Source organism: Pipistrellus hanaki (genome assembly GCF_964339955.1).
Source record: "Pipistrellus hanaki genome assembly, chromosome: 14".
In the NCBI taxonomy this organism is placed as follows: domain Eukaryota; kingdom Metazoa; phylum Chordata; class Mammalia; order Chiroptera; family Vespertilionidae; genus Pipistrellus; species Pipistrellus hanaki.
Genome location: NC_140516.1, coordinates 39,341,759 through 39,365,316, shown reverse-complemented (window position 1 = coordinate 39,365,316; position 23,558 = coordinate 39,341,759). Strand labels below are relative to the sequence as shown.

At 39.2% G+C, this 23,558-nt stretch overlaps 1 protein-coding gene across 8 annotated transcripts in view; it reads right to left on the bottom strand.

The window, feature by feature from the left end:
- Positions 1 to 23,558, bottom strand: part of GBF1 (golgi brefeldin A resistant guanine nucleotide exchange factor 1) — a 110,528-nt gene that overhangs the window by 32,321 nt on the left and 54,649 nt on the right. For all 8 annotated transcript variants that reach the window (XM_084903834.1, XM_084903827.1, XM_084903829.1 and 5 more), the window contains exon 4: positions 1,212 to 1,343. In XM_084903834.1, coding sequence (XP_084759960.1) covers positions 1,212 to 1,343 — 132 coding nt within the window. The remainder of the gene's footprint in view (positions 1 to 1,211; positions 1,344 to 23,558) is intronic.

The following is a 23,558-nucleotide window of genomic DNA, read 5'->3' as shown; positions in this document are numbered from 1 at the left end:
CCTACTGGGGACCCAGCCCACAGCCAGGGAATGTGCCCTGACCTGAAATCAACTAGCAACCTCTTGGTTCCTGGGTTGACGCTCAGCTGCTGAGCCAGTGGGTTAAGTTAATACTGTTAAATAAAAAAAGAAAATATGTAGCACATAATCCTATTTTATTTTTGCTTTTTAAAAAGATTGTACTTTTGCCCAGCTGGCCCGGCTCAGTGGTTGAGCATCGACCCATGCACCAGTTCAATTCAGATTGGAGCACATGCCCCAGTTGCAGGCTCTATTCCCAGTGTGTGTGTGAGGGTGGGAGCGGGGGAAGAAGAGGAGAAGGGTGGGTGGGATTCAGGAGGCATAGAGATATTTCTATCTCTCCCTCTCTCTTCCTCTCTCTGAAATCAATAAAAACGCATTTTAAAAAAAGAAAGAAAAAGGGAGCCGAAACCAGTTTGGCTCAGTGGATAGAGCGTTGGCCTGCGGAGTGAAAGGTCCGAGGTTCAATTCCAGTCAAGGGCATGTACCTTGGTTGCGGGCACAAGAGGCAGCTGATGTTTCTAACTCTCTATCCCTATCGCTTCCTTTCTGTAAAAAAAATCAATAAAATATATATTTTTTTAAAAAAAACTAAAAAAAATAAAGAAAAAGGGGGAAAAAAACCCGATGGTACTCTCTATATATTTATACATGTGGAGAAAGGTATGGAAAGATTCAAACGAGTCTGTTAACATATTTACCTAAGGAAAGAGTAGCACTGAGAAAGATAGAGGAGAGTCCATTAACTTTTATTTTAGATACCTCTTTATTGTTTATCTTAAAATAAGCATGCATTATATTTAAAAACTAACTTTTTAAATTAGCCAAACCAAAAAATAAAAATAAAATAAAATAAATCAAACCAAGCCCTGTATGATGTGGCTCAGCTGCCAGGAGAGTCATCCAGTACAATGAAAGAGAAACCAAACAAACCTCTAAGAGCACCCACCAAACCCTTAACTCCCTGCAAAGCACAAAGAAATTAGAGCTCCAAGAAACCTCTTCTCTCTCTTCACTTGCAAAGTCTGAATCAATTAGCATGATAAGTAAGCAATAATTCTATTTCTCTTCTACAAGGAAAGATGGCTGGGAAAAACTTTCCAGTATCACCAGCTCATTGCCTAAAGCCTGACCAGCGGGAAAGGCAGGAAATGAAGTGCTATGGTCATCCAGAAAGCCTGGTCTCTTACCTATGAGTGCATAGGACAGGAACTTGTTGACAGAGGTGAGTGCCAGTCCAGTGATAGGCCCAGTGGTATCTTCAGAGCGAATCACTTCCAAAAATGGACGAAGGAATACATTGGGCTCAATTTCTGAGAGTTCTGCAAGAAAAGAAAGAGAAATGAACAGGTGCCATTTAACAAAAAGCTAAATTCTAAAAAAAGGTCCTTCTTATTTGTCATGAGTCTCGAATTCTTAGTTGCCAGAGCAATATTATCATGGTTTTTAAATTAACAATAAAATGGATCAGATAGATTTTATGTTATGTATCTATTACCACAATTTTTAATTCCTTAATACCATCAAATATTGCTGGGTCAATTTCCATGTCCATCCTCCTTATAGATGAGGTAAAACCTCATCTTGGTACAGCCAATATGGTCAAAGAGATCCTGGGATGAGCTGCTGTCTTTGTCTTTCCCTATTATGATCAGTCACTTCTCTTAGAGATAAAGAATGTATAGCCCTGGCCAGTTTGGCTCAGTGAATGGAGCATCGGCCTTCGGACTAGAGAGTCCTAGGTTCGATTCCAGTCAGGGCATGTGCCTTGGTTGTGGGCACATGCCCAGTGGGGAGTGTGTAGGAGGCAGCTGATTCATATTTCTCTCTCATCAATGTTTCTGACTCTCTGTCCCTCTCCCTTCCTCTCTGTGAAAAATCAATAAAATATATTTTAAAAAAAGAATGTATAAACATATCTCAGGAAGATGGGGGGAGGGAATCTTGAGGTTTATAGAACCTTGCTAAAACAAACGAATATACATACATACACACATACATTCATATGTAAACCTAACAAGAACAAAAGATTACTCAGTCCCTACACATGGAGGCAGATTGTAATTTTGGATGGTCCTAACCTCTCTCTAGCTTTCTTTCTGCCTACAGCAAGCAGAGGGCTAACTGCCCTTAGATGAAGGGGAAATTTAAGGCTCAGATAAGATAGATGATTAATTATACAGTTAATAAGAAGCAGAGCTGGGATTTGAGCCCAGTCAGTATAGTATATGGTTGTGAAACTTGTAAAACCATTACATTTCTTTTCCCTAATCACCAGCACATACTCTTGAATTTAGAAGGTCTGAGAAGTTATACTACACTGGACTTGCTCCCTACCCCACTTTGCCCAGGGTTTAATTTGTTTTTCTAGAATATGCTGTGCTTTCATCAGTCAGAAACCAGCTCCCTGAAAGACTTCCTAAATAGGCCAGAAAGATGTAGGGATAACATCAAGATTGCTCACCTTTAGAGACAAAAGAAAGCTAGGCTTCCTAAACACCTTCATTTTCATGATAACACAGGGGCTTCTTCCCACTCAATTCCTACCACCCCCACCCGGTGGGTAAACACTCCCTGGGCCCGGCTGCTCCACAGATTAATGCTTTAATTAATTGGCAGGTTGAGTAGCATTTTCCAAGCTTGTCTGTTCAGTGATCACATCAGCTGTATAAAACCTGCTTCTCATCCCCCACTACCCCCACCTGGAGCTGTACAATTTGCAGAAGAAAAACCTTTGTGTGTGTGAGGTGGTAGAGTTGAGATGCAAGGAATAAAAATACCTGGAAAACCTGAAAACTATAAAACAGTTTTTCTTATCTTAATAGTCTTAACATTTTAAATACTTTTGAAAAAGCACATTAAAAGATCCAAAGTAATCTAGAGTTGCTGCTTTAGGAGCACAATTGTATTATATAGTATGATTTGGTCTGTCTTTAAAATATATTTGGCATATTTGAAATATAAAAGTCTAGATAGGAAAAAAGTCTTTGAGAGAGGTGGAACAGGGTACATTTCTTCTGAGCTTTCATACAATTGCTATTACATTGCTTCATGTCTTCTTTCATAGTGAAAGACCAGAGCAATTTTATAACCATGATTTGATACTTTCAGAGCAATATGTATTCTGCCTCTTTAAAAAAAGTGGTTTTTAATTTTGTAAAACTGTTTCTTTTGATATAGAGAGTTCAACAAATTTTAACATACACAGAGATCCCTGTAACCACTGTGGCAATCAGAATATAGAACAGTTTCATCAACCAGAAAACTCCTGTTATCCCTTTGTAGTTAGTCACACCCTTTCCCCCCACCCCTAACCTCTGCCAACCACTGACATTTTCTCCATCACCATAGTTTTATCAGGAAGTTCATATATTGCCCTAGCCCAGTTTGGCCTAGTGGATAGAGCGTAGGCTTGCGGACTGAAGGGTCCCAGGTTCAATTCTGGCCAAGGGCATATGCATGTGTTGGGGCTCGATCCCCCTTAGGGTGCATGCAAGAGGCAGCCAATCAGTGATTCTCTCTCATCAATGTTTCTATCTCTCTCCCTCTTCCTTCCTCTCTGAAATCAATAAAGAAAAACTTTTTTTTTTTTTTTTTTTTTTTTTAAAGAAAGTTCAGCAGATGATTGGATCAAAAAACTATGGTACATCTATACAATGGAATACTATGCTGGCATAAAAAAGAAGGAATTCTTTTTTTTAAAAATATATTTTATTGATTTTACACAGAGAGGAATTGAGAGGGACAGAGAGTTAGAAACGTCGATGAGAGAGAAACATCGACCAGCTGCCTCATGTACCTTGGATGTGCCCGCAACCAAGGTACATGCCCTTGACCGGAATCGAACCCGGGACCTTTCAGTCCGCAGGCCGACGCTCTATCCACTGAGCCAAACCGGTCCCAGCATAAAAAAAGAAGGAATTCTTATCATTTGCAGCAACCTGGATGGAATTGGAGAACATCATGCTAAGTGAAATAAGCCAGTCAATGAAAGAGAAACACCACATGACCTCACTCATTTATGGATAATAAAAAACATTATAAACTGATGAACCAAAAGATGGATATAGAGAGAGTAAAGCAACAAGCAGACTGTCAAAATACAGCGGGGAGGGTAGGGAGAGATAAGAGATCAACCAAAGGACTTGTATGCATGCATATAAGCATAACCAATGGACCCAAAACTCTGGGGACGGAGGGCATGTATGGGAGTGGGGGGCAATGGTAAGATATGTACACATATAATAATTTAATTTTAAAAATTTTTAAAAAAGTAAGATCATATAAATGGAATCATACAGTATGCAATCCTTTGAGACTGGTTTCTTTCATTCAGCATGAGGCCTTTGAGACTTGTCTAAATCATTGCATAGACCAACAGAACTGCTATAAACATATTTTTTGAGTGTGCTTATATGCCATCCATGTATCTCTTTTGATGATGTGTCTGTTCACATCTTTTGCCCATTTTTAAATTGAATTGTTTGTTTCCTTACTGTTGAGTTGAGAGATTTCTTTGTCTATTCAGGATAATGCAAATCCTTTATTGGCAATACAATTATTTACAAATATTCCTCCCAGTCATCTTCTCAATCTCTTAACACCATGGTTGGCAAACTGCGGCTCTTTGGCTCCTTGAGTATGGCTCTTCCACAAAATACCATGGCCTGGGCAAGTCTATTTTGAAGAAGTGGCATTAAAAGAAGTTTAAGTTGAAAAAAATTGGCTCTCAAAAGAAATTTCAATCGTTGTACTGTTGATATTTGGCTCTGTAGACTAATGAGTTTGCCGACCACTGTCTTAATAGTATCTCTCACAGAACAGACATTTTTACTTTTTTGATGAAGTCCAGTTTATCAACTTTTTTTCTTTTGTGCATTTGATATCTAAGTACTCTTTGCCCAAACCTAGGTCACAGAGATTTTTCTGTTTTCTTCTAAAAGGTATACAGATTTATGCTTTTCATTTACATCTATGATTTACTTTGTGTTAATTTTTCTATAATGTGTGAAGTTTTTTTTTTTAATAAAATATATTTTATTGATTTTGTACAGAGAGGAAGGGAGAGAGATAGAAAGCCAGAAACATCGATGAGAGCGAGTCATCTATCAGCTGCCCCTTGCACACCCCCTACTGGGGATATGCCCGCAACCAAGGTACATGCCCTTGACCGGAATCGAACCCGAGTCCTTTCAGTCCCCAAGCTGACGCTCTATCCATTGAGCCAAACCGGTCTCGGCAATGTGTGAAGTTTTGATAAAGGGGTTTTTGTGTACATATGGATATGCAATTGTTCCAACACCATTTATTGAAAAGAATTATCCTTTCTCAATTGAGTTGTCTTTGCCTTTGTCAAAAATCAGTTGGCTATGTTTGTGTGAGTCTATTATGGATTCTCTATTCTATTCCCATTAATCTTTGTGTCTAACTCCCTGACATTAACACACTGTCTTGATTATTATAGCTGTATTCTAATTCTTAAAATCAGGTAATATGATTCCTCGATTTTATTCTTCTTTTTTCAATACCATTTTCAGTATTCCTTAGCCTTTCCATTCCAATTAAAATTTTTTATTTATTGTTTTGAGTGGGGGGAGGGGGACAAAGGGAGTGAGGGAAGAGAAAGAGAGAGAGAATCATTGTTTGTTGCTCCATTTATTTATGCATCCATTGGTTGATTCTTTTATGTGTTCAACCTTGGCACATTGGAATAACACTAATCAACTGAGCTGCTTGGCCTGGGCTTTCCATTTCTTTTACATATATTTTATTGATTTTTTACAGAGAGGAAGGGAGAGGGATTGAGAGCTAGAAACATCGATGAGAGGGAAACATCAACCAGCTGCCTTCTGCACACCCCCTACCGGGGATGTGCCTGTAACCAATGTACATGCCCTTGACCTGAATCGAATCCGCAGACCTATCCACTGAGCCAAACCGGTTTTGGTAGGGCTTTCCATTTCAATTTTAAGATAAACTTGTCTACATTTACAAAAAAATATTGCTGAGCACTATCCCTCTTCCTTCCTCTCTGTAAAAAATCAATAAAATATATTTAAAAATAAATAAAAATAAAGAACAGCAGCCTTAGCTGGCTTTGCTCAGTATTTAGAGTGTTGGCCCATGGACTGAAGGTCTCAGGTTCAATTCTGGTCAAGAGCAAGTACCTCAGTTGCAGGCTTGATCCCCGGTCATGGTGTGCGGGAGGCAACCAATCGATGTGTCTCTCTCATATCGATGTTTCTCTCTGTCTCTACCCCTTCCTTCCGTTCTCTCTAAAAATAATGAAAAAAATATCCTCAAGTGAGAATTAACAAAAATAAGTAAATAAATAACAACAGCTAATATTTATTGAGCATATACTATATGTCAGGTACTGCACTCAGCAATTATATTCATTATCTCATTTGAAACAAGTGGTACAAGTACATGGAATAAATTAAATGTGCAATAAATATAACTAAGATATTATTGTTCTTGTTTTTTAACTCTATAATCCCAGTCCAATTTTCTTAATACTGCAAGGTACTATAAGTTTGGTTTAAGATTTAAGCAAATACCTAAAACTTCAAAGGTGAGCCTCTACCTTTGATTATTAAATCTTAAAGGGATACAAGTTAAGGATGTTATTTATATATGGTACAATTTGAAATGGTTTCTAATTTATTTCACTCCCCAATTTTATTGAATTTATTGGGGTGACGCTTTAACAAAATTATAGGTTTTAGGTGCACAATTCTACAACACATCATCTGTACACTGTATTCATCACCACATGAAATAGCTCTTTTAATTTCTGAGGATTTTAGCTTCATCCAAGGTATATATACAAGTTGTCAGAAAAAGGAATAGGCTTCCTTTTTAAAATGAATGATTTAAATGTTCGCCCTCCTTTTAGAAGAGAGATAATTAGCAGCTATCATTATTGCCTTGTGCCATACTACATGCTAAGCAGTTTATATACCTTCTCTGTTCATACTTATTCCCATTTTGAAGATGAAAATGAGACTTAGAAAGAATAAGTAGATGTACCTACTAAGATTATATAACTAGCAAGTGGTTAATATAGGAATCAAATCCAGATTCATCTGCCCAGTGGGTGTGGTTGGTTGAGTGTCAGCCCATGTACCAAAAGGTCACCAGTTCGATTCCCTGTTAGGACACATGCCTGGGATTTCAGGCTTGAACCCAGGAAGGGGACGTGCAGGATGCAGCCTATGGATGTTTCTCTCTTATCCATGTTTCTATCTCTCTCTTTCTCTCCCTTCCTCTCTTTCTCAAATCAATAAAACATTTTAAAAAATCCAGATTCATCTGACTCCAAAATCTGTTTTCCTAGCCATTTAACTCTATTCCTTCCTATGAAGCCAGAACAGAAAAATTTCTGGTTTCTACCTACTGGCTCAGCCTGCCTGGGGCTGAGATTCAACTGTCTTGATCTTCTTCAGAAGCGTGAGAAGAGCTGCTTGAGTTCTTCTGGGGAAAAGTGCCATAATGCTGCTCATAGTAAGGAGGCTGAATAGTTTCACAACCAAGGAGACATCTGACACCTCTGCGAAGCAGCCAAACTCCCACCCTGGAAGGCTGTCAAGCTCAAGGCACAAATAGTCCAGTACACAGAGAGAGCAGATCAGGTAGAGGGGTGCTCTGAAGGTGACTGGTTCATGTTCTAAGATGGGAAGAAAAAAGAGGAATGGGTACAAAATACGGTAAATTAACTCCCCAGTGGAGAAAGAACACTTGGGATACTTTTAGTACTAGGCCATTAAAAAAAAAAAAAAAAAAAAAAAAAAAAAAAAAAAAAAGAACAAACCCACATGCTTCTAAAAGAAAATCCAAGTCTAAAATTTTGGCTAGTCCGTGCCAAATAAGAACAATTACAACAAGAATTATTAAACCATTTCTGGAGAAGCCCATAGGCCACTTCAACACAGAGCAAAGTACAAACCCTTTAGAGATATCTTGGTGGTGTTCTGCTCAACACCAATGAGCAGGGAACTCAACTCCCTGTATTTTTACTACATTAAAACAGAGAAGTCCCTGAAGTCTCCTGTCTTCTCAAATGATGAGATGACCTGTACAGAAGGGGATGAGTCCTGAAACTGTTGTCTCTTTCCACAGAGCTGCCACTCTCTCCTTCTTAGTCTACAGGGGGGCAGTCACCATCCTTCCAGGAGGCTTGTGTTGTCCAGCCTGCAGCAGCCCTTTCTCATTTGGCTAGCATTGGCCTGGCACATTCCTGAGCCAAAATGCACACATAAGCTGCTTTCCCTGGTGGTGAGGCTCTTCACTCCTGAGTGATTCTTTATCAGGGGTGGTTGGGCATTCTCAATTGGATTACGCTGACAAGGAAAAAAGCCTGTGGTATATTATTTCAACACATTTGGCTCCAGAAATGCCTGTCTCGACCCTTTTGCCCTGAGAGCCTACTACTCCATTCTTGCTTTCTAGAGGGTCACCAGCCTGCTTCCATCCTAGCTCTTCATCCTGCAAATATTGGCTCATATTCCTGGAGACAGAATATCATCATTCACAAGGTGTCGTGTATTACAGACTAATAAATCACAGCACGATAAAAACAGAATCCTAGTTCATTTATCCCTCTTGACATTCTGTATCCAGAGATATAGGACAAAATTATTTGAGCACAAAAAGCTTTTTGGTTTTGGCTATTCTGTCTATGCCTGCAAATTCCATTTTAGGAGAAAAGTGTTAGGTCCTCATGTTCTCCTTTTCTGACTATGCTATACCCAGGAATATTTCTTATAAAAGTAAAAGTAAGATTGAGAACTATCTGCAAATGGAATTTCTGAGATACTGTAAGTTTAGTAGAGAGGAGCTGTGCACTTTTTGGTCACTATGGGACATCAAGAGTAGTGGTCCAAAGGATGACCAAACTAAACTTTGGTGAAGCCAGAGCCTCTGGAATATCTGCCACACCTTCCATCCCTTTATTTCACACCTTGAATGGTTGGTGAGGAACTGATTTGAGGGAAGACTGCCAAAGGACAGCTTTTGGAGAAATGTTATCACATAGTGGAGGCTTAAGGGTCAAACCCAGACAATCCTTTGCAACCCTGCCTTATATAATAGGAGAAATTAAATAAAGTCTTGGTCCATCATGAATTATGTGACCTTTGGCAAAACACTTCACTTCCTTGGGCCGGTTTCCTCATTCATGAGGATTTCCTGAGGAAAATAATGGTGGTGGTGGTAGTTAATTAAATTACTTAAGGCTTCTTTAGATCCCTAAAATTCATTCTAAATGCAAAAACAGTTTGGAAGTAAATGTACATGAATGCAGACAGTCTGTTACAAAGGTAACCTGGGGAGAAAGCAACCACAGTTTGTTTGTCTAAACTCTTGACAGTGGACCTCTTGTTTAGCTATCACGCAACAGGTCCCAGATCTGTTTTGTTTTCTTTTCTCAAACACATGCTTAGTTTCTTAAGGTGCCTTTAGAGAGAGAAGGGGGAGAGATTATATTTGATATTATGACCCTTTAAGAGACAAACTATGGCACTGGCTTAATTACTATTGCATTGAGGCACAAGGTGGGTCCATCGGTCCACATAGGGCCAGCAGCAGAAGATAATGGTACCAGCCACCTTACACTAAGAAAGACAAATTACTTCTAATACTTGATCCTTTAAAAACTCTTTAAAATGAAGTATTCATTCTTCAGGGGGATCTATCCCCTCAAAACCAACCCAACCTGCTTTTTATGCATACAAAAAATTTAACTCTCTCTCTGATTAAACATGAACAATTCCTGTACTACATAACTTGGGATTTTATTGAAAGTCTGAAAAAACAACAACAGTGATTAGAATCACAATTTTACTTTTCTCCCTTAAATTGTCTTTGATAAGCAATTTGTAGAAAGGTCATGAAGTCCCAACCTAAGTCAGAGATGACAGAAGAACTCTCCTTCCCTAGATATCTGGCCTAAAATGTTCAAGATGACCAAGAAAGAAACGGGTATTTGGCATTTATATATGCTTTCTGGCTCAAACACTTTCTCAGGAGCTTGGCCACCTCTCTGTGCCTACACAGGTCCATCTCTCCTTAGGGAGAGGATAGGAATAAATGTCTTTTTTCAGGACTGAAATCTTTAATAGCATATGTAGTCAATGATAAGTTGCTTTCAGTAAATCTCTGCTCCTGAAATCACTTTTGCCATCTCCTTCTTGTTGAGCAGGGCCACCTGGTCTTCCTGAAGTCAGATTTATCATTCAATTTCAGAATATAAGATAGGCAGCATACATATGGGAAAATTGGTCTGTTGCATGACTTTCTCCAATATGATGTACGAATCCCGATCAGAAGAGAAATAAGCTTCCCACCTTCGGCCTTCCTGCTAAATAGCCAGTTTAGCTTGCTGTTAGGAGCTGCTATCCACTACCCTTACAAGAAGATTCCCAGGCCCTGGCAGGAAGTTCAGTTGGTTAGAGCATCATTCCTCTATACCAAGGTTGCAGGTTCAATTCCCAATCAGGACACATACAAGAAGCAACAAATGAATGCATAAATAAGTGGAACAAAACAAACAAACAAAAAAAAAAAGAATTGAACAAAAACCTTAATTTGTCTCAGACGTCAGCAACAGCTACCTAGATTATTAAGTGTAATTATTATACACAGATTATTTATTTTATTCTCCCAATAACTTTGAGAAATATTATTACTGTTTTCATTTTACAGATAAGAAAACCAAAGCTCAGGGAGAATCCAAGATGGCTGCTCGGGTAGGCACCTAGCCGCAGCTGCACGCAACAATTTCAATAAAATACAACTAAAATATAAAATGGACATTACCCAGAACTACAGGAAAGTCAACTGACTGGAAATTCTACAACGAGAAGCAAGGAGAAAACCAGAAGGAAGCGCGGAGGAGCTGTAAAAGCCCAAGGTACGGAGACACGCGGCGCGCGCGGAGAGTACAGAGCCAGAGAGGAGGGAGGCCGAGTGCCTGGCGGGCGTTCCCTAGCGGGAAGGAGATAAACACTCCGACTGTGCTGGGCCCCCAACTGCTCTGAACCCCCATTCTAGGCCAGACCCTGGGGACCCAGGCTCATCCAGAGGGAGCTGGGCTGTAAGGCAGTACTCGGGGAAGCAGCGAAAGGAGGTCCCAGAGGCGCGCACACAGCGCGCAGAGAAGGGCCGGCCGGCTGTGCCGTAGGACTGCCCTGACGGGAAGGAGACAGGCTCCAGACTGCTCTGAACGCCACCTCCAACTCCACTTCCAACTGAACTGAACCCCAGTTTCGGGCCCACTGCGGGAGAGCTTACACTGTTTGGTAGCAGGCGAAAATCGAGGGCACCTTTCTCTCAGAGGCGCTTGCAACAAGTACTGAAGGACCCTGAGTCTCAGGAGTCGCATAGGGCGGGGCTGACGGAAGCCAAGGCTGTAGGCTCCACCCTGAAACCCCGCCCCATCAGGAAAGCTGCCTGCGAAAATGCCTAAACCAAATAGATCACAAACGAAAGAAATGGAGGACAAAAAGAGACTGGATATAGAGTTCAAAACCACACTTATAGGGTTTTTCAAGAGACTCCTAGAAAAGGCCGATAAAATAAATGAGACCTATGAGGATATGAAAAGGGATCAACAAGAAATGCTAAGGGATCAACAAGAAATAAAGAATACATTGTCTGAAATAAAAAAATATTCTACAGAGTCCTAAAAACAGAATAGAAGATCGCAAGAATCAAGTCAAAGATTTGGAACATAAAGAGCCAGAAGACACTCCTCTGCAGAAGCTAGAAGGCAAGAGAATCCAGAAAATTGAAGATAATGTAAGAAACCTCTGGGACAACTTCAAACGATCCAACATCAGAATCATGGGGGTCCCAGAAGATGAGAGAGAGCAAGATATCGAAAACATACTGAAAGAAATAGTGACAGAAAACTTCCCCCACCTGGGGAAAGAATTGGACTTACAAGTCCAGGAAGCACACAGAACTCCAAATAAGAGGAATCCAAAGAGGACCACACCAAGACAAATCATAATTAAGATTCCAAGAGCAAAGGACAAAGAGAGAATATTAAAAGCAGCAAGAGCTAAGCAGGTGGTTACCTATAAAGGAGCACCTATACGATTGTCAGCTGATTTCTCAACAGAAACCATGCAGGCCAGACGGGAATGGCAAGAATATTCAGGGTGATGAATAGCAAGAACCTACAGCCAAAAATACTCTACCCAGCAAAGCTATCACTCAGAATCGAAGGTCAGATAAAGAGCTTCACTAATAAAAAAAAGCTAAAGGAGTTCATCACCACCAAACCAGAATTATATGAATTGCTGAAGGGGGTTCTTTCAGAAGAGAAAGTAAATAAAGATAAAAATTATGAACAACAAATACGTAACTATCAACAAGTGAATCTAAAAACCAAGGAAATTTAAAAAAAAATCTGATGAACAATATTAACTGTTGAATATAATAGAATCAGAGGTATGGAAGGGGAGTGAACTGATGATTCTTGGGGAAAAGGGGAGAGGGGAATGTGGGAAGAGACTGAACATAAACTGTGCACCTATGGATGAGGACAATGGGGAGTGGGGAAAGGGCAGAGGGTGGGGTGGGAAGGGGGGGGGGAAAGGAACACTTGTAATAATATGAACAATAAAAATTTATTTAAAATAAATAAATAAATAAATAAATAAATAAATAAATAAAAATAAAAAGAAAAAGAAAAGAAAAAAAAAGAAAACCAAAGCTCTAAGAGGTTAAGTGACTTGCCCAAGATTATACAGTAAGTGGAAAAGGTAGGGTTTAAACTCAGGTCTGTTTTGGACTCCAAAGTCCATGCTCCTAAACATTGCATTTTGTTCTTAAATATTTTACCACACTATTATTACAGGTTTACTACTAAATATATTAACTTCATGACTGGATGGCAAATAAAAATTTAAAACTCAACTATCTTACAATAGAATTGAAGTTTCTTCTGCACTTTTCTTCCTTCTAACCAATGACTAAGTATTGCTTTTGGATTTTGTACTGCCATACAAATTAAGCACCAGGTTTACCAAGGTTCCCTCCTAAACCAAGTGGAAGAGTGAGGGCCTTTTAACAAGGCCAGCAAGGCTAAATGAGGCCCATAGAGACTTGCCTCAAACATACTGCAGAGGCTCAAGGACAGACTGATCCATGTGTGTTACAGAGAGCATAAGTTTGATGTGTATCAACTCTAAACACTAGTCCTCTTACTTCTTTAGGAAATTGGCATAGATTGAAAGGAAAGCAATTAGGTTATAACAAACAGGTAACTCTGCCTTGCCTTTTTCTGCATGCATTGTACAAGAACAAGCCAAAACTTAAGCAGGCAATTTGAAAGCCCAGGAGAATTTAAAAACTGTTGCTATACTTTAAAACAGAACTATTCAGCTTTATGCATTCATTGCACTTGAGCAACTTTTTTAGTCCAAATTCCTCTCTTTCAGTCTAATAAAAAATTTCATTGTTCAACAATAGCAAGAAGACAATTATAGGTTTATCATCAATTACCATCTGTCAGATCCCCTCTAGGGGCCCTGAAGAAAAGTAAGATGAAATAAAAAAAAGAACTAAATTCTGAACTGACATTAGCAAAGTCTATAGATGATAGAAAAGACTGAAGGGTCAACAGCCAAAGCTTTTAGAGAAAAATCAAGAGATTCCCCAAAGGAAAAGGAGGATATATGTAATACTTTCAACAATAAAGAATTATGAGAGAGAGAGAGAGAGAGAGAGAGAGAGAGAGAGAGAGAGAGAGAGAGAGAGAGAGAGAGAGAGATTCCCCAAAAAGTATCAATTATGGAACTGGTACCCTAGCTGGTTTGGCTCAGTGGAGAGAGTATTGGCCTGCAGACTGAAGGGTCTTGGGTTCAATTCCAGTCAAGGACACATGCCTGGGTTGCAGGCTCAATCCTCAGTAGGGGGTGTGCGGGAGGCAGCCAATCAATGATTCTCTCTTATCATCAATGTTTCTCCCTCTCTCCCTCTCCCTTCCTCTCTGAAATCAATAAAAAAATATATATATTTTTTAAATTATGGAACTGGTAAGCAACCTCTCTCTATCCCTTAATCCTACTTATTCACCTTTCTCTAACAGCTGCAAATGTTTTCTATAGCAATATATCTTAGTGACACTAAGAGGTATCTTATTTTGTGTCAGTGACGGCTCAAGAACTTTATAATAAGGGACATTTCCCATTTTATTGATGGAAAAGCAAAGGCATAAAAAATGTAACCCTTAGCCAGCCAGGACAAGTATTCCAAACACTTGTCTCTAAAGACATGTCTGTGAGCTGAAGACTGAACAAATAACGTTTATTAGAGCAGGAGTACTCTGAGAAGTCACATTATTTACTCTGAAGGGTACTCAGAAAACTTTTAAGACAGCTGAATCTGGAGAAGCATCCTGAAAAAATTGAGAAACAACTTCAGAAAACATGGGACAGAACCCAGGTTCAGCCAACACCTGTTCCTTCAACAATATCTGTCTCTCATTTTATTCCAACTGCACACAATACAAAAGCTGCATTATTCTGGAAAAGTTGTAGTCCAGCCCAGAATGTACAGTTAATGTTTGTTACAGCCCACATGTCTTCTTGTGATAGATGGCCACTTTATAATGAAATACTTTGTACTCAATCAACTTACAAATGAGTGCTTCATTACATGGCATTCAAAACAAACCCAAATTCAGAAAGACCCAGAAAGAAACAAGGAACAGGAACAAAGGTGTTTCTTAGAAAGAAAGGAGGAACCCAAGAGAGAATCCTCTGTAACTCCTTCATTCCTAAAGAAGTTACAGCCCTAAGAAGAATTTGGTATCTAAAAAAAGGCACTAATTTCAACAAATGGTGTTGGAACAATTGCACATCCATATGCAAAAAAAAGAACCTTGATCTAAGCTTCACGTGTGTTTCTTTGTGTGTGTGTGTGTGTGTGTGTGTGTGTGTTATTCAGCGTCGGTCTGCGGACTGAAAGGTCCCGGGTTCGATTCCGGTCAAGGTCATGTACCTTGGTTGCGGGCACATCCCCGGTAGGGGGTGTGCAAGAGGCAGCTGGTCGATGTTACTCTCTCATCGACGTTTCTAGCTCTCTATCTCTCTCCCTTCCTCTCTGTAAAAAAATCAATAAAATATATATTTTTTTAAATCTGTACACAAATGTTTACAGCAGCTTTATTCAAAGTTGCCCCAAACTGGAGAAGCAATGTCCTTCAACTAGTGAATGGATCAACAAACTATGGTACATATATGCAAAGAATACTACCTAGCAATAGAAAGGCAACAAACTATTGATCTATGCAACAGTTTATGAATCTCAAATGCCTCATGCTGAATGAAAGAAACCAGTCTCAAAGGATTGCATACTATATGATTCCATTTATAAGACCTTTATGATAAAACTATGGTGATGGAGAAAAGGTCAGCGTTTGACAGAGGTTAGGGATGAGAGGGAAGGTATGACTGACTACGGAGGGTATAACTGACTACAAAGGATAGCAGAGGAAGTTTTCTGTTCTGTATCCTGACTGCCACAGTGGTTACAGAGATCGATGTATGTGCCAACATTCATAGAACTGTATATTTCACTGTATGATAATTAAAAGGAAAAAAGTATTGAAAGAATCTTGATCTACAAATCTCAGCCTATTCATACCAAGAATGGCATCCACATAATGCAGTTTAATACCAGGCCCTGTCTTCCAAGATAAACAGACAGAGATAGATAGATAGATAGATAGATAGATAGATAGATAGATAGATAGATAGAAAGAAAGAAAGAAAGAAAGAAAGAAAGAAAGAAAGAAAGAAAGAAGAGGATAGAGAAAAAAAACATACCAGGGAATAATTTATTTCCCATAATAGTTGACACACAGGATACCAAATCCTACCTGGCTAGTCTTGGCAATATTAGCATCTCTATGGGAAGTGCTGGCTTATACTGCATTCAGCTTCAAGGAGAAAAGGGGGCAAGAAGCAAGAGTGGTGAGGGGCTTTCATCTGGCACACTGACTGACTGCCCATGCGCAAAAAGCATTTGGGCCACCAGAGGCCCCTCTTCTAGATGAAGGTGTTCATTTACCTGCTTCAAATGTACCAAGTCACAGTATATACACTATTATGCAGACATGTCCTACAAAAGTCCCTAATCCAGCATCCATTAGATTAGGTCTGAATTCTGCTGGCCAAGTCCCAGCCTGTCGGGGGGCTGGCATCAAATAGAGAGGCTGGAGTAGGATTTCAAACACCTGTTTCAGCTTTTTAAGTGTCCGATTCAGGCCACTGTGCTCTGGCAGCAAGAACCCTGATGATGTGGGTTCTCTGTTCTTGCCAAATCCTCAACTTAAAGAGCCTTGCCCCTAAGGGGAGGAAAAGATAGACTGGGGGGTACAGCCACTTTGAAAGAGATGTGTGTGTGTGTTTGTTTGTTTTAAAGTTAAATATACATCTACATTATGACCAGCAATTTCACCCTTAGGTATTTATCCAAGAGCAACTAAAATATATGTTCACAAGAAGACTTGTATAGAAAGGTTTATAGCAGCCTATTTATAACAGACAAAAACTGGAAACAGTTCAAATGTCCTTCAATAATAGAATGAGTAAATTCTCTTATGGTTTATTCATACAGTTGAATACTACTCAGTAACATAAAACAAAATAAAAAAAAATAGTAATACATGCAACAAAATGGATAAATTCAAAAAACATGTTAGTGAAAAGAAGCTAGGTAAGAGTATTTTCTGTATGATTCCACTTATATGAAATCCGGAAACAAAACTAATCTATTATAATAGAAGAGAGAAAGTGATTTTGTGTATTTGTGTGTGGTAACTTCAAGGGAGCAATGAGGAAACTTTCTGGGGTCATAAAAATATTCTGTATCTTTTTTATTGTGCTTAGATGGATTTACACAATTATCACAATTTATCAACTGAATGCCTAAAGTCGTGAATTTTACCTTGGGGTTAATTAAGCCTCAATTTAACAAAAGAAAAAGAAATGAGAGCTGGGGATGGACTTGGGGTGAAGCACCCATACTGAGCATTATTTGGAGAGTGAAATTATAGAATAGAAGAAAAAAGAATTGCTTCCCAACACACCATTTTGGGAGCAGAGGTTCAACAGCCAACTGAGCTGCCATCCCAATGTCCTTTGGGCAATCTTTGGGGAAAGAAGAGATTTTTAGGTGGTAACTTATATACCCTCAATGGAGCCCTGTTGTTCCCCAAAGGAATGTCACTAAAATGTCTTCAACAGTGTTTACTTTCCCATTGCTAAAAGTAAAATCAGAGTTTCAATTTAGAAGAAGAAAGTTCAGGTATAACAAAAGTTAGGTCCACCCTTGCTGGGCAGCTCAGTTGGTTAGAACATTGTCCTGATACACCAAGGTTGTAGGTTCAATCCCCGGTCAAGGCACATACAAGAAGCAACCAATAAATGAACAAATGAGTGAGACAACAAATTAATGTTTCTCTCTCTCTCTCTCATTTCCTCTCTCTAAGATCAATAAATAAATATTTAAAATTTTTAAAAAGCTAGGGCCTGGGGACTTACAAATCAGACAGTCTTCCAAAAAGTTAAATTATAATCAGTAATAGTCAAGTGAGTTAGAGTTCTAGTTCCAAACTGCCACTACTCTGTCATGAAGACCTGCACAAGACATGACCTCTAAAAGTCATAATTCTTTATAAAATGGAAAAGACTACCTCTATGCTTCATTTTAGCTCCATCACCATATGATTTATTTTTAAAAATACGTTTTTATTGATTTTAGACTCGAGTAAGGGAAAGGAAGAGAGAGATAGAAAGATTAATGATGAGAGAATTACTGATTGGATGCCTCCTGCAGGCCCCTCCTGGGAATCAATCCTGCAACTTCGGGCAAGTGCCCTGACAGGGATTTGAACTGTGACACTCAATTATTGAGCTACACTGGCCAGGCCACTACTGTATATGATTTTATAACTCTTTATATATATATATTGATTTTTCACAGAGAGGAAGAGAGAGGGATAGAGAGTTAGAAACATCGATGAGAGAGATACATCCATCAGCTGCCTCTTGCACGCCCCCTCACCAGGAACGTACCCACAACCAAGGTACATGCCCTTGACCGGAATCGAACCCAGCACCTTTCAGTCCGCAAGCCAACACTCTATCCACTGAACCAAACCAGTTTCGGCTGATTTTATAACTCTTATAAGTCTATATGGTCTCCAAGATCAGATGAGGAAGACAAGCCTTGTAATCCTCAGCATTATTGCAGAGACTCATGCTTTAGCTTAATGAAGACTCCCAATGGGATTCTGCATATCTATGGAATGATTTCTTCCCTCTAACTCTCAGAGTTAGATTCAGGGAGAAAAGCATTAAATCTAAGATGTAATAAGATGTTTACATAGCAAACCCAAGATGGCACAGGATAAATGAAGAGTAGGTGCTCTCAAAATCCAGTGGGAGGATTGAGGAGAAAATAAATGTTTATCAAATGCCTACTAGTATATATACAAGGTATACACTGTATTAGGCACTTTGCACACATCATCTCAATCTTCACAACAACCCTATAAGGCAAGTTTTTATCTCCATTTACAGATGAAAACTGGAGGTTCAAATAAGTCAACTAATTGCCCAAGACTACCCAATGGTAGAGATGGGATTTAAGCCCAGGTCCACTCAAGTCCAAAGTTATGCTTTTCTCACAACCATTTGGCAGGAAATAAATTGGAGATCCTACATCTCAAAGGGGTCCTGTGAAATTCTAGCATTTTCTTCTTGAAAATAACTCATTTCACTATCTCGATAGCCTTTGGCAATACACAGGAGAAAGGGTTAAACCTACAGTTAGGAAGAGGAAATTCCCTGGAAAATTGAAACACATGCTGTGGCTCTGACTAAATTTCACACCCGTTCTGTTAAGCAACATCCACAGTGTGTGAGAAAAGATTCCTTCCCCCTCCAGCGCCCCCATCCTTTAAGCATTTCATCACCTGCTGCCTTCCTTCAGACTAAACTGAGGGGGGGAGGGCAGAAAGACTATACATCTTTGCCTGGTGCATATTTAAGCTAGAGGTTAATAAACCCAGGGTAGGAAGAAGTACTATGTGAAAAAAGAAAAGGAATAACTATTCTCATTTCTACTTGGACCAGCATAGGAGGGAACACCTTAACAAGCCATAATGAGGGAAGGGGTTGAATCTCTGCTGGGGAAGAAAGGGGGAAGCTGTCCTTCCTGGAAAGTAGGCAGAATTCAGGAGAACAAAGCCAATTTACAACTGTCCCATATCTGGTATTTCACCTTCAAGTGAACTCTGTATTTCTGTCCAAAGAGCAAATGAGAAGGTGAAGACATTTAAAAAAAAATATTATAGATAGATAGATATTACCTCTGCTACCCCACCTTCAATCAGATTCCTTCTTATAACAGTGATTTGGTACTGGAATAAAAGATGCTTGTGGAACCTAAAAGTCTAGATTAGCTACTTGGTAGTAAAGAATGGAGAAAAGGAAGAGGTAAGGACAAATGAACAAATGCCATTATGATAATTATTAGTCTTCAAAGGCAGTCCCACACAATGACACCCCTGACATGCCTCTCCCCTGATTAAGAGGTGGAGCTTATGTCTGCTCCCTTGAATCTGGGAAGGGAACGACATTAGGCAAGGACTCACACAAGTATTATAAAGAGGGCAAGGTGATAAGAGTGTTCAAGAGTTAAACTGAAACATAAATAGGTAGAATAAAGTGACTTTAGGTGATGAGAATGTAGTGAATGAGATTCATCAACATATTCTTAGTCGAAGAAAAGGATATGGAAGCAGAGCTGAAAAGGCTGAATACCAAGTACCTTTAAAAGGAAGCACCAGTGAGAAGCAAGGTCCGAAATGGAGGCACCAGTTGGGTGAGAAAATAGGAAGACCAATTCATAAGGGGGGAAAAAATAGAAGGGAAAATTATTGAAGAACTAATATACAATCATCTCCCAAAGTCAAATGATATACTTTTCTAGATCAAAAGAACCTAACATAATGAAGGAAAGGAGATCCACATCAAGTGTTTTAAACACTAGGAACAAAGAGATTGTAAAATACTTCCACTTCAACTACAAAGCACTGAGAATCAATATGGTAGCAGACTATTCAACATCAACACCAAAAATGAAAAGACAAAGGAACAAAGCCACCATGTTTTGAATGAAACTAAAATTCTACAATATATCTTGTGAAATCTTCAATTGAGAGTCAATACAGAGTAAAAATAGCTTCAGATCTACAGGACCTAAAAAATTTATATCACAGGTTTTTTTCCTAGGAACCTTTGGAGGATTTTGGTTTTAATCCAAAATGAGAGAATAAACCAAGAAAGAAATGAACATGCCTGACTAGCATGGCTCAATGATTGACCATCCACTGATGAACCAGGAGGTCACAGTTCAATTCCCAGTCAGATCACATGCCTGAGTTGCAGGCTCGAAACCTACTGGGGAGCATGCAGGATCCAGTCAATCAGTGATTCTCTCTCATCATTGATGTTTCTATCTCTCTCTCCCTCTACCTTTCTGAAATCAATAAAAAAATACTTTAAAAAAGGTCTAATGATACTTATTGTATGAGTGTTTCAAAATTTATTTAGATTCCTGTATTGGTTATTTACATTATTTCCAATGAGCCACGCCAGCCAGATTTTGTTTCCTAAGAATATGCAATAATGTATGAAAATGTCCATGACAAAATACATAACAAAATAAAAAACAGGCAAAAATATATAGAACATTATCCCAATTTTGCTAAAGATTGTTTGTATATGTGCACAAGAAAAGAAAAAATGATGTTTCTAGTGACTGAACTATATATTTTTTTTATTTCCATCTCTTTATACTTCTCTATGTTTTCCAAAAACTTCTACATGGAATAATATATTATTTATAATTAGTAAAACTTATTTTTAATATTTATAAAAAGCTAGTTTGGAAAAAAGGGAGAATTAAGCAGCCTAAATTATAGCATCTGATGAAATATTTATCACTAAAGTGGTTTTTTTTTTGTTGTTTTTAAAATATATTTTTATTAATTTTATTAATTTCAGAGAGGGAGAGAGATAGAAGATGAGAGAAAATCATGATTGGCTGCTTCCTGCACTGCCCCTACCGAGCCTGCAACCCAGGGGGTGTGCAGGAGGCAGCTGATCGATATATCTCTCTCATCGATGTTTCTAGCTCTCTACCCCTCTCCCTTCCTCTCGGTGAAAAATCAATAAAATATATTTTAAAAAAAGAAAAAGAAAAAAGAATAGAGCAGCACATAAACAGAAGATGCCCTCCCTATGGGACCAATAACTATTGGCCAAGAGTGAAAGTTTAGAGAAGTTCTATCTCTGAGAACAGCCTGCCAATGGTGATGGAAAGAAGCCTAAATTCTGAGGTGGCTGTAATGGGAGAGAAGAGGGAGAAGAAGCAATTTTGTGCTCTTTAGGGAAAATGTTAATGAGAGGCTTCATAAATGTCAGACTTACCTGATTAAGCAAAGCCAGCTAGGTAGATGTTTTTCATATTAATGCCATCTCTGCTAAAACAGCAACGAAGGAGAATATAAGGAGGTTTAAGAAAAGAAAAGGAAGAACTTCAATTTCTACAAAAGAAAGTATGCTTCTGATAGCTTGGGCATAGATAGCAAAGAAGAGAACTGTTGTCTGGCAGGCTTGGTTGCTCCATCTCCTTGTTCCTTTCAAAAAGAAAAATTTAAGCCCTGAAGCCAGAAGAGAAGATAGATCAGTATACACACAATGTCCTGCCTCTTGTGTCTATTAATTAAGAACTTAAATAATCTAAGCAAGTTAAGTCATAGAGAAAGTTCTGTTTTGGTAGTTATTCTTGAAACCTAAAGAAAGAAAAAGTGTAGGAGGAAAGTCATTCAAATAATTGACATGTTCAAGGAATTTCTTCCTCCTTAGTTTGGGCTTATGTCTTGAGTTTTTATAGTTTCTGCCACTTGAAGGCTAAGGGTGAGCAAATGCTTTTTATTAGAGAGCTCTGCCTTCCTTTTGCCCTTGTTTCTCCCCAGCCCAGCTTGCAATTGTGTCCCAATCAACCAGCATTAATACAGATACCCAGAGGTATTTATTTGTTGCTGATTCTGCCTGGCTGTATTCAGACTCGATCTCTATGTGTATTTAATAAATCACACTAGTTAGGTGGACAGGATTAGTTCCAAGTCACCTAATGACTATATCATGAACTGCAGCATTAAAAGGATTAATACTAATCTGAGCCATTGCAGTTCAGTGGGAAAGGCCAGTCCAACAGGAGCTCTGGCCGGCAAGAAACCCTCAACAAGACCAGGAAGATTAATGAGGGCTTCTACATTCAGCCTGCAAATCTTCACCTACCAGGGTGTATGATAGTGAATCCAAGCCCAGACAAGCTCATAAATAACCCACAATATCACAAGTATTTGGGGCAGCTGAGCCCCAGCAAGGGAGGGCAGCTAGTCCTCTCCATCTTCTCCTCCTGTAACCCACACCACTGAGATGGCACAAGAATTTTGCAGGCCCACATCGAGGCTGGTTTTGTTTTCTTTCATGTAGGAGCCCACACCTCATAAATCACTTTCTTATTTCAGGAAAAGAAGAGTACTCACTGAAGTTTGGGCTTGTGTGTACTCAAAGAGCATAAAGCTTCTCGGTGTAGTGTCACTCCCATGAAATTGGGAAAATAGTCTGGAGTCCACAATACAAGGAGTCTGCTTTCAAGTCATGAAATCTTTCCTTTGCCCAGTGGCACAATTCCTCCTCATTAGCACCCATAGTATGCTACTCTTTCACAGGCCTCTGGAGTGCACATTCAGTACTACTTTCTTGGTTCTGACAAAGTAAGCACTGACTAGGAAACACTATATCCACAAGACACAATAGGAACCAGCAGTTCTTTGAGCCTTGGCCCTAATTTCATCATTAGGAGACCACCAAGGTGAGCCTAACCAAGCCTCAGATCTCCACAGGATAAGGCACATCTTTGCTTTAACTGGCTTAAGAAGCAAACTAATGGTGCCAGTGTGAGATGTAGACAGAGAAATAGGACACAATTAAACTCAATTCACTGGAAACCTATTTCTTCCACAGTGATTCTGCAGGTACTTAAGGAAACACCATGAGCACCAAACTAAACTGGAGAAACCAAACTAAACTGGAGAAACCAAACTAAAACAGCTGTTTCTATCTTGAAGCATCACAGATTCACAGTCTAGGAATACCAAAAGAATGGTTTTACTCCAACGACCCTTTAAACTGCACAGACAACAGTGGATCAGCTGCCAAGATTATCTTGCAGTGGATGACATTGTTAACTAAAATAGTTATGCCCCTAGGAACTAAAAGCTAAACTTCAATAGCGTTAATATAAGTGAACCAAGGGCTTGGTGCCAGGTTACCCGGTTCATAAATGCTTGCTAAGCAACCTAAGCACGGAGCTGCCATGGCTGCAGGTGAGAAGGAAAGAGACCCATTAAATGTATTATGCCTCAGTCCCACAGCAGAGTG